This window comes from Rhyacophila brunnea, unplaced genomic scaffold (assembly GCF_057557595.1).
Source record: "Rhyacophila brunnea isolate RB1 unplaced genomic scaffold, BYU_Rbru_1.0 scaffold_2, whole genome shotgun sequence".
In the NCBI taxonomy this organism is placed as follows: domain Eukaryota; kingdom Metazoa; phylum Arthropoda; class Insecta; order Trichoptera; family Rhyacophilidae; genus Rhyacophila; species Rhyacophila brunnea.
The window spans coordinates 56,357,406-56,369,866 of NW_028232859.1; the positions used below are offsets into that span (position 1 = coordinate 56,357,406).

General features: G+C 30.3%; 1 protein-coding gene across 4 annotated transcripts in view; it reads left to right on the plus strand.

Annotated features, from left to right (window-relative positions):
* The window catches only part of LOC147072563 (potassium voltage-gated channel subfamily KQT member 1-like), a 524,358-nt gene that overhangs the window by 489,580 nt on the left and 22,317 nt on the right, over nucleotides 1-12,461 (plus strand). For 2 of the 4 annotated variants that reach the window (XM_085946963.1, XM_085946962.1), the window contains exons 12-15: nucleotides 690-817; nucleotides 5,995-6,091; nucleotides 6,947-7,287; nucleotides 7,457-7,545. In XM_085946963.1, coding sequence (XP_085803089.1) covers nucleotides 690-817; nucleotides 5,995-6,091; nucleotides 6,947-7,287; nucleotides 7,457-7,545 — 655 coding nt within the window. The remainder of the gene's footprint in view (nucleotides 1-689; nucleotides 818-5,994; nucleotides 6,092-6,946; nucleotides 7,288-7,456; nucleotides 7,546-12,461) is intronic. The other 2 variants (XM_085946961.1, XM_085946964.1) reach the window with 1 other exon arrangement.

Below are 12,461 nucleotides of genomic sequence, written 5' to 3' on the forward strand. Positions count from 1 at the left end.
ACATTTTGACACACAAAATTAATAATAAACACGAGTTTTTGTCACTAATTCGCTGTTTTAAGGGTGTGCACCATATAAAAAGATACAATAACAGAGTGGAAACATGGCGTAACAAAATTATAATACAATGACATTTCATTCTTCATTAAGTCGAGAATCAAAAATAGGTGCAAATTATTTTCAACATAATTACAATTATCTATTAGTTGTTTAAGGTTAATTCAAAGCTAAATAATATATTTTGTAGGGATAATTTACTAATGAAATAAAGTTTATCACATTTTAAGCTTATACGGTTTATTCTTCTTTATTATAAGTAATCCTAGGTGTACACCTTTTTAAACTACGGTTTGAAAAATAGAATTTAAATGTTGTATTTCGACGAAGCCTAATAAATACATGAACAACTTTGTATGCGAACAAAAAATGATTCGTAGTTATTTTGAAAAACAGGGTTTACCCGTTTCTCCCGCCACACCGGATAGACTTATCTGTAATTATTGAGTTCCTAGTGGAAAAGTTTGTCCGATAATGACCGTGTAATAGCGACCACCATTAAGTCACTTCATCTTCGTTCGTCCACGAGAAGGGTAGAGGGGGCCGACGTAAAACATACAAGTTGATCTGAATGTTTCTCTCGGCCGCTTTCCTGACATGTTTTGTGTGTTGTTTTTGTATGTTCCGTGTAGCTCAAGTATTTTCTCGCACGCAAGAGGTTTAGGGAAGCGCTGAAACCTTACGACGTAAAAGATGTGATCGAGCAATACTCCTCGGGACATGCCGACCTCCTCAATCGAACAAGAAACCTCCAGTTTAGGTAAGTGCCCAACACACCCTGCAACGGCGTGCAGTGCTATCTATAACACATTGAAGTGCTTAAAATTATCGTCAAAAGGTGTAAAAATAGACAAACATAACGGAAATAAAACGTCTTTGTAATGCAATGAAATAAAGCAGCGTTGAAAATAGTTTCTAATACATGAATAGTCCGGAATAATATTTTGTGAATCTTCATTTTGACTAAAATATAGTTGAAATTGCAGTTGAGTTAAGATTGCAGATCTATAGACCAACTTAATTATAGATCAAGTTTTCTACGTTACAGCGCTGTATGCGCTGATATGTCACGTCACGTATTCTTTGCATTTTGACCTGTCACAGCAGATAGGTAATCTACCACTGGCAGTATTTAAAGGAATTAAGAGCTTTATTTTCTGTTTCTCCTCCTCACAGTACGTCTAAATCGTTGCTTACGCAAATTCATTTTTATGTTAATAAAACTCCACCCGATATTGAACACACACTGAATAAAATTATGGGCCCGAAGAATGTGGTAGCCGTGAGAGAGTTTTAGTTGCAGAAACACAGTGATGACGTAGAAGATTTGATATAGAAGTCGTACTGTATTAGAATTGTCGCAAATCTATAAAAAAAATATTGATTATCTTCAATTTCTCCAATATCTCGATATGGAATATATTTTTAAGATTTTTTAGTACGTTAATTTAATAACTACCTATATAAACAATATTATGTGTCAATTGTATATTAAATTTGTAATTTGTGAATGTGCATAGTTTCTAAAAATGCCGAAAGGCGAAGGCTGGGTCACTAAAAACGATTCAAATGGAATAGTACATAATTTAAATCAATTAGAATAGATATTTATTTTTAATATTAAGATTTATTATTTATAATAGTAATATATACATGATATTATATTATATGTATATCGATTTAGTTTCATTCATCGTGTAATGTCCATTGCAATAATAATATCATTCCATTACCTAGATTCTGTGTTAGCGTTTTTATAGTAGAATTATTTATTGATTTACATTTGAGTTTATGTGGTTGTTATTGAATAAATTGAAAAGCGACTGCGCGCCACTGCATCGTGTTCATATATCACAAATTACATCACGGTGGACTCGTAAAAGATGGAGGCGGTCACATTTTACAGCCAACCTGTCCCACACGATTTCAATGAGCTTTCAGTTCGATTCGATCATATCGCAGACGGCACCAAGGCCGACAGTATTTTCAAACCAAAGCCCATTTTCTCCACAACATAAAAATATATTAATAAAAATACCGAATCTCATAAAACATCTCCGAATAATTACCACAGAATAATAATAAATTTTAAATTGTAGGTAGTGGGTTTTTTCTGTTCATTACTCCTGGCTGAATTTCATTACTTACATAGCAGACATTATTTTATAGTTTTTTTTTCTTCAAATAATAGTCAAATAAAAGGTGTATGGATAATTAATTAAATATGGTAGGCACTATTCGTTAATTGACAGTATTTACCTGGTAGAATTCAAATTTAAAACAGTAAATAATAATATTAAATTCCACAAATCAGTTTTTTTACATATTGACTATTTCAATTCTATTGTCACATCACTAGGAATTACAATGCCGAATAGAAATACTATTACCGGTATTCGTGTAACATATCGAAAAAAAACAAAAGCATTTAAGTATCAATTTAATATATACCTATATTTATAAAGATCTTTAAAATAGTAATATTTTGCATTGCTGATCTCCAAAGGCGTTGAAGTGAAACAGAAGTAAACCAGACATCGCGAAACCCAATAAAAAATAAAGTCATGTTAAACCTTTTATGTTAATTAATACATCATTTTTCCTCTTTCAATACCGAATATATCGGTATTTTCAGATTTTTAAAACCGATATTTCGGTATCGAAAAATAGTGTGATCCGGTATTGCAATCCTTACACATCACTATCAAGAATATCTTTAGCAATTAAAATAAATGCTAACAAAATTATTACTACCACGCTATTTATCAACACCAGTTTCGTCTGTATTTCAATATAAAATACAAAATCGAAAATCTTTTAAAATACATTCATCTTCTTCAGACGTCTTTCAACTATTCATTGGCGTAACAAACACCAAGAAATAACAGTAAAAACAGTCGATAATAATCATAGTCTTCGACTAAGGCATCGCCTACATTAGAGTAGCCGTCAAAGAAGCCATGGGGCGTCTAAGAAAAAAAATGTTGTTTTGTTCAATGTGTCTTTGATCTAGTACACATACCCAATGAGTTGTGTAAGTGATTAACAACCATTTTTATCAGATAACGTAACATACACATTACTCATAATATGCTCAATTTAAAAGATAACATAATTTACTTGTGACAACTGAAATAGTTAGTGCGTACTATAAATCCGATTTGTGATAATTATTACTATACTTTTTCACAAATTAAATTTTGCCAAGTAAACTGTGTCTCAATTAATACGAGTAGGAAATTAGGTACTTAATAGAAATCAAGGTTTTTTTTTTAAATATATATAATTTAATTTATAATTTTGTAGAGATTTATATTTTAAAAATTCTCGCTTTTTTTAAATAAAAGAAAATTTTATGTAAAAACTGAAGCTTATTAGAATATAGATATTTTATGCTCAAAACGACAATAATTTATCACTTTTTTCACAATGAATAAAACTTTCAATGTTTCAAATCATATTGAAGGTTTTATTATATTTTTTCTTTCGCTTGAGCACTAGTAGAATAATATAATATTATGTAAGTACACTTCTGGTTGGTATTGTTACATTTAGTTATTATTTTATATTATATTAAGTCAAGGCACGGTAATTATTTATCGCTTCAATAAAATCACAGAATAAAGTAGCTTTAAGCTCTACTGTCAACACGAAAAAGATTCTTTTAAAAGTTTGTTGTATTAGTTTTTAGTTATGTAGTATAAACCGATAATAGTTAGGCTAGCACACAATCGAAAGTTTTACGTGGTCGCGATTGCCACCAATAATATTTATGTACCTACGTATTATTTTTGTAAAAATATTACCGTAAAATATAAATCTTGTTTTGTATATCGTATTTGAATATCCCGTTTTATAATATCATAACATCGCATAAAATTATAATATATTTTAATTTGAATACAAATAATTACGATCGAATTATAAAAGTTCTGATGCCGACGTCTAATAGTAGAGTAATAGTCTAATAGAGCGCCGGTCTCTAAACCATGGGTATGAGTTAGATTCTCGCATCATAATAATATAATATATTGAGAAATGGGTTACATGTAAATTGTACGTAAAACATTTCACCGTGGCACAGTTCGCCGTGAGCTTTTTTATACTATATTAACATTAATTAAATTTTCATAGCTGATTTTGGCAAAATTCATGAATTCAAGAATGAAAACCTAATCTAACCTAAAAAAATCTACTGTATCGGCTATTTTCAAAAATTATTGCTGCTGGCTTCCTGTAAAGTGTAAACCGACAAGAACCGTGTTTTATTTACATATGAATTTTAAGTCAGTACTATACGACCCAAAGTGCTTGGATGGTCTTTAATATATGGCCATATATTTCCGATACAATATTTCACGATGAAGTGTGATACGGCGAACTGGATACGTACAAGTTTCAGGACACGTGAGATATTACTCAATGAGTACGTCAATAAATGGCTATTAACTATTCCTCATAAAAAAACCTGTACAATGTGGAAGCCCATATAATATACTCCGAGAAAGTAGGGGTAGTTAAAATAATTAATAATATACTTAAGTATCTATTGTGTTTGTTAAATATTTTTATTTATACTTAATAACTTTTCCACGTTTATAATATTTTATCAAAACCAGTTTTGTCATAAGGCAAAATCAATAATTTAGAAATTGTTTGGTAACACACACCAATCGATAATGTCATAAAATGAAACTTCTCACGGTTTATCATACATGTAGAATAGTAACGTATATAATACAAAACATATATGTAACAAACATAATAATAATATTTGTAATGTTATTTATTTTCACGATCTTCTCGTATAACCAAGAAATTAGAGTAAACAAAATAATATTATTCGGTTTATATAAATTTCTGTGTGCACGCCTGACATTAAGCATAATGATAATTTTGCAAAGTGAAAATATATACTTAGTGAATTAAAAGTAACTTTCTGCGAAATTTTGGCCCGGTGTTTGAATATTTCTGATTCGGTAGAGCATGGCCGTTATCAATTTTTACTGACCGCAGTTTGGTAATTGAGCTGCAATTAGATTTTTACTGCTAAATGCTTCTGGAAATTTGATAATACCTCCGTATAATCTACTGCTTGCCAAGATTTTAATGAACCATTTACTTAAATAATTCTATCGATATTGCTTACTCAAATGTAGACTTAAAATTATTAATTATTGAGTCCACAGCGCTAGTAGTGTATATTATAATATTCAAATTATGTAAGTACTTAAATATATTTTTTTAGAATTTATATGCACGATTTAAAGAAATCGTCTTTAGCATAATTATTATAGAATTTCAATTATCCTTCCAACTATTTTTAAAATTCAATAGTGAATATAACTAAATAATAACTATAGCATAGATTTTTATAAGCTTTTTATAGGAGTAGTATTTCATTAGCAGTAGCATTGTACTATAATGTAATATATTCAACAAACAAGAAAATATATATAACACTCCGCAAAGAACATTTTTTCACATTATACAAACATCAAAATATACCTATTACTTTTCACTCTTTAATTGTTTTTTCTCCTTAAAACACAGAACGTTCTGTGTGCGTGTGACTTTTTGATTGATACGTAGATTAATTGTTGATAATAAAAAAATAATGAAAACACCACTAATTGTTATTAAATTATGTGTAGATTATTTTATTAACATGAAGTAGTGGTGGCATGTTAATATTCATTTAACATTGAATATGTGTATCTGTTATTTAATTTAACTATTTGATTTATATTATATTATAATTATTAACTGAATATTATCAAACTTATTTACAAAAAAACGCCCCTTTTTGTAGAGGCGAAATATTTAAAGAATCTTTTTTTATATTATATTCCGCCCTGTGTCATTATATTATAATGTTGTGTAATAAATTAATCGTGTATGTGAGAAATTGTCATTTCAAAGATTATATTATTTTAGGTTAGATCAAATTCTTGGCAAACAAGGTTCAAAAGCGAAAGATGTATACGCCTCAAAAATCAGTCTGGCAAGTAGAGTCGTCAAAGTTGAAAGACAGGTGAGAATGAGTTCTGTTCTTGATTAAATTAATTAATGTCGTATAATACATTTCAAATCTTCATATTTTCTCCACGATACAACTTATATTTAATTAAATTACAATGTTTATCTTATTCAACATTTGATAAATAATACTATATTGAATTATAATGTTTATAAAGTATATAATATGTTTATCCAATTATTCTGATACTAATTTTAAACATTTTTTTTAAATAACAAATGAACGTCGCATCTAATGCCATTTACATAATACTGAACGGTTAGAAAGCGATATTTTTTAACACATTTTCTCTCTGTGTTTATGACTGTTACGAACTCTGTATCCATCATAATTATATTAAGGAATATTATATACTTTATGTTATTATCATAAAACGTACTAAGTCCTTATTACATATAAAATCTAGTTTCTACTTTGAGTATAATATGATATATTGTTTATAAATATGACTAGATGTCAAATACAATTATTAGATGAGAAAAAGAGGTCAGAGTATTCCAGAGGTGTCTTAGTTACACAGTGTCTCTTTATAAAATATTATTAGTTATTATTTTGCAATTTTTTGTAACCAAAATAGACTTACATGGAGCTAGTTACCGTGGCGGCCAAGTGACAATATTTGCGCGATTTTCGAGTCTGGCAAATTCATATTTTTTAAAAATTGTTTTCAATTTGAGTTCGTAACCGGATAATCGATACTAAATATGTTGTAGAATGACTAAAACCATTGATCGTAAAATAAATCTGTTAATATAATACCACTTCGAAAAGCGGCCAAGATCCACGCTATAAAACAGAGCCAATGATAATGATTGGTTATAAATTTATTATGAATTAACTGTCAAACAGGTGGATGATATCGAATCAAAACTAGACCAACTTCTGGAGCTTTATCTGGAGGACCGAAAACGGTTTCCGATGATGTCCATAGAGCAGGCGGGTTCGACTAACGGAGGTCCACCAGGTAGCCACGGAGGACCGGGGGGAGATGGGGGCCCTCCCGCGTCCGGCGGACCTCTAAAACCTCGCCCGATCCTAGTGGATAAGCAGTTCTCTGAACCCAGTTCTCCCATCCAGAGAAGCTTTGAGGAGCAGTGCCGATCGGCGCAAGCTCCTCCCCCGCCTTCTAGACCGATGCATCGGGGTTATTCTGATCTAGGAAATAGAATAAGGAAACGTGTCACGTTGAGGTTAGTAATTTTATAAAACACTGTACATATTATAATAAAAGTTTATTTGATGTAATTATCGATAATATGTGTTTTTTTACTAAGCTTATGATGAACTGATTGGATAATGGGATTTCGAATATAATAATAATAATAATAATAATATAATATATATTTTTTTAAATTTCAGCGCGGTTCCTCAATGCGAGATGAGTAGGCGAGATCAGCAGCAGATACCTTCCCTCGTCTGCGACACTTCGACCAACTCCAACGACAATGGTAAGCTTTCGTCTTCCCTTTAGATGTATTCTCCTGTAGATGTTTACTTTACCTGTGTGCATGGTGTGCGTTTACCAAATGAATATATTACCCCAGCAAACAGTATTTTGGGAAGATAGAGCAGAGTGATAAGAAAATTCGATGTGCCTATAAAAAGCTTTATATTTGCAAAACAACCTGCATTTTGTATTGTGTCATTTATTTCTGAAACTGTCTTAGCTTTGTAAAAGCTGCTTACAACTGTTTTTCGGTACATGCGTTAATTTTCATATATTATTTTTCTAACTTGTCATAGGGAACTCTAAATGTTATAATTCTAGCTTCCTTGCGTCACTTTGTACTATGTATGATAATGGAAGTGTTTTAATTATACCCGACATGAGTTTCGTTTATGTTAGGTGTATTTCCACATGAAAATCACTAGTTCGAACCACGGCATAGCCGAATATTCAAATCGGCTTGGAAAACATTGGATTCCTAGTATTTTATTGTAAATATGTAAAAGAATGTTGATTTAACCACATTTCGATACAAAATTTATAACAGTTTTTCATCCGTCTCTTTGGCTCACATATAAAGAGGTTGTGATTGAAAATTCTTTAAAAAATATGAATAATTTTAATTTTCATTTCTCGAGTATATTTTGTTGTAAATTTTCATATATTTATATTTTAAATATGAAATGTGTTCCATAAAAAAATAACGATTATCATTTTAAAAAAAATAGTACTTAAATGTTTCAACGGGAAACAAAAGCTCCCACACTTAAATCCAAAAGCACAAAAAAACATTTCGTCTGCAATAAACCTCGTTTTTAGAGAAAATTTTGATTTTGATAGCTCTGTAGGTGTAAAAATCTGGCACATTTTGACCTGACATAAAAATTTTAAAAAAATGCCGCCACATCTTTTCAAAAGAGGATTTCCATAGAATTCGAAAATTCAAATAATGATAATAATTCTCGAATCTTAAAAAGCCAAATACCTACTACTCGAATACTCGTGATGTAAATTTCATGAAATATAGGAACTCGAAAAGATTTGACAGATCGCAACCTATAGTCAGATGGCAAGTTGTCATTTAAAAGCAATTTAAAGCGGAATTGTTCAATGATTACAGGATTTTTTTAACTTCATTAAGCATACCCACCAAAAATGATGATATACAAAAATATATTGGCTGCAATACCAATAAAATTGTGATTAATATTTTTCAACAAAATTTCCCATCCCCTTTAGTCAATCGCAGTAAAGTACATAATGTACTGAATATCCGTTTTTCTAAAATCACGATTCGCGGGTTCGAATCCGGCGTTCCATCAAATTACACAGTTTTCATGGACTAAACGAATGACTCGAAAAATTCGATTGACACAATCTAAACGGGTAACAAGCGAGTAATTTACAATCCTTTTTACTAGGTTTACCAGATACCCCTTTCCCATAATATTACGTAACATGTCATTCTAATAATATATTATTATAATATGGAAATTCGGATATTGATTTTTGGTGTGGATTTAACTTTACATTTCAAACGGAACACATATCATTTTATAATTAAAACAATTTCATTTGCGGTGTATTATAAAAGTGACAAAACAACAATATTTAAAACGTATCACAACACAACCATCAAATAAATGCTGAGTTCGCTGAAAAGATAAACTATATATTTCTACTTTCCAAGTTGAAGAAAATTGTATTCAACCAGAATAATTATTAATAATACGAACAAGAATCTACCGTAATTTATCGTAAACACATTGATTATACACTCTGCATAATTCAATAACATGCCTCGTACACAGAAAATAATGACGAGTTTCCTCTGGTCTCATGTTGTTTTATTACCTTGTCAATAAAACAATCTTGTATTTATTCGATATTTTTTGTTTTATTGCTATCACTTTTTTAAAAATCGAATAAATATTTCTGTGATAAAAGATTTTTTTAAACATATTTTCAACATAAAAAAAAACATACGTTCTTTTAAAAAAATATATTTAGTATTTGATTTACTTGGTTATATCATATTATTATACTTACACACATACACTTATTGACCACATATTATAAACTAACCCATAAACACAATTTTGTTACACAAAATGTAATAAGTATTCATTATATATAATATAATATAACATAAAAGTTTAGATTGATAAATGAAAAGCAGATATTCATAATTGAGATAGAATTACCATTTTACAATAATATCAAATTAATAGTATTTAATTTTACAAATCAGTTAATTGTGCGACTGTTATAATATTGTAACTAATAATTATCAAGATTTCTCGTCTTGGTAATAGCGTGACTTGTAGTTTTGATAATGGTTTGACGATTGAAATATCTATCAATTAATCTGTTGGAGAATCAGCTAGTTTGTGAGTTTATTCATCACTATTGATAGACATACTATTATTTTATATAGGGCAACACTGGTGAGTACGTTTTTAAATTGTTTCGAAATTCTGTTTCTGAGTCTATGATAATATAATCATATTCTTTTTTTGAAGCTGAGAATACACTTTTCGAATTAAAATGAAATGGCTACCGGGAAGCTGTATCCTGTATCGGACAAAAAACAATGTTGATGTTTGTGTAAACTTTTCAGACTCGTACGAAGATTTTTCATCGTCGACTTCCCTTTAAGGGTTTCGTGAGTCTCCGAGGAGGGCTCTCCGTCCCTCGCGTATCACTCTAACATTGTACTAACAACTGACAGGATAGTGAGTGTTATGTATTTTATGTCTGTGTGCCTTATACCTATTTGCCTGATCGTTAGTGATTCCGTCCATATTGGTTAATCAAATACAACTCTCTCGACCCCCCTTGCTGGACCTCGATCGCGAACAAAAAATGGACGACAAATGACTCAGAACCAACTACTAATAAGTGGTATGTGACAACCGAAACATTCTTCGCTCAAAATTCGTCAACCAAAATTCTTCGCCCATAATTCTTCGCCGCTAATACTAATAAAATATGTTTGCCAAAAATATGGTAGTTTTCATTTGTAATAAGGAAATTTCTCTCATTTTCATGAATTGCTTTTCAAACACATTGATGTTAATGGCCCCACCAAATCACACCCGATCTTAATCAAGCATAACCCGTTACTCTACGTGTCAATATGAAGCATTATCAATATTTATGACTGACAATGTCTCAGGATCAGTTACTTAACGGCATTCTTAGTTCAATGCATAATGCACTGGTTTTTCATCTACTCGAACTCTGGGTTCGATCCCGGTGACGTCACATTATATTTATATGATTTTTTCAAAGTATGGCTTATTATGTGATTGTTTTACTTCTACTGTTACAATACTGTTTCAGTACAAGTACTGTCATTGTGACATATTGTGTTTTTGTACTGTTAAAAAAAGAGAATAATAAAAACTGGGAATATGCAACTATGTGTAATTATACATTCATAAAATACTGTTTATATATTTAAAAAAATGTATAAATTTACACGAAACAGCTTTGACAAATGTTAAAAAATCCGTAAAAATGTCATTAGAAATGAAAACCGTCACATTTTTAGCAAACATATTTTTAAATTCTAATGGATTTAAGTTTTGTACTATTCCACTTGAGTCGTTTTTTGCGACCCGGGTTTCGCCTTTCGGCATCTTCATGCACTTTGTACACTCACCAAAAGGTAAACAATATACACTGACAACGAATATAATTAATTCTAACTTGTATAATAAAGTAATACATAATAATAAAGTGGTAGGTAAAAACTTTATCAACCACCTATTAAGTGTACAAATTATGAATAGTTGAAGTGTTCGTAAAAAACCCATATAACTAATAATACAATCAATAGGTGTATACATCACCAAACCTTGATAATAGATCATTGAATAGTAATCAATAAATACTACATTCAAGAAGTCTAAAATCGTCAATACTAGGAATTTAATGAAGTTAAGTGCCTGAAGATGCCGAAAGGCGAGACCAGGGTCGCAAAAAAACTTCAAATGGAATAGTATAAAACTTAAATCAATTAGAATTAAAATTCATCAAGTACCTTCGGTCGATAGTATTAATATTTTTATTCAATATATTATACAGCGAAGAATTTTCCATCGATGAATTGTTGGATTTAAATTATATGATCGAATAATTGAAGCGCCTAATTTCAAAAGCCCCTAAAACGACTTTGTATAGTTCTGAGAAAAATGAGAAAAACGATTTTAGGTAGTTTTGAGAAAAATGAGAAAAAATCATTTCTATTAAATTTGTGAATTTTATGTATTTTTTTTGTAATTCATTACATTCTAAAGAGTATTTTGGCTTTCCATTTTAGGGGTATTTGAAAAGCACACCCAACCATTTTAGCTGGTTTTGAAAAGAACCCTAATTTTTGATCATACATATTGACGGTTTTTGGCGTTTTTTCAAGCTCAATCTTTGGACATCATATAGGTAATAAAAATGTCCATCTAAATACATATCTAACTCAAAAATTTTCAAAAACCGTTTTAGGGGCTTTTGAAACTAGGCGCTTCAATTATTGTGGTCAACGAATCGTTAGCGAAGAATGTTCCTAGATCGCTCTACATAGTGAATGGACGTCAACTCTTTCTGTTACTCACTTATTAGTAGAATAATATCCTCTCTCATTTCTCACCCATTCTCCGCTCGTCGTCGATCTCCAGCATTTTATGTCAGCATGAACTCTCTTCAAATCCCAACTAAACTGATCAACAGAACTAATACTTACACAATCTTAATGTTCTTGTATACTCATTTATTTTCGTAAATTACACAAATCCTTTAATATTTTGGTAGTGATTGTTCGTACGGACTCGTAGTGGTGTTGGAAAATGATACGGTATGTAGGTATTTTTTTCAAAATTATTATTAAACCAACCTCCATTTTTTGCATGAAATTAA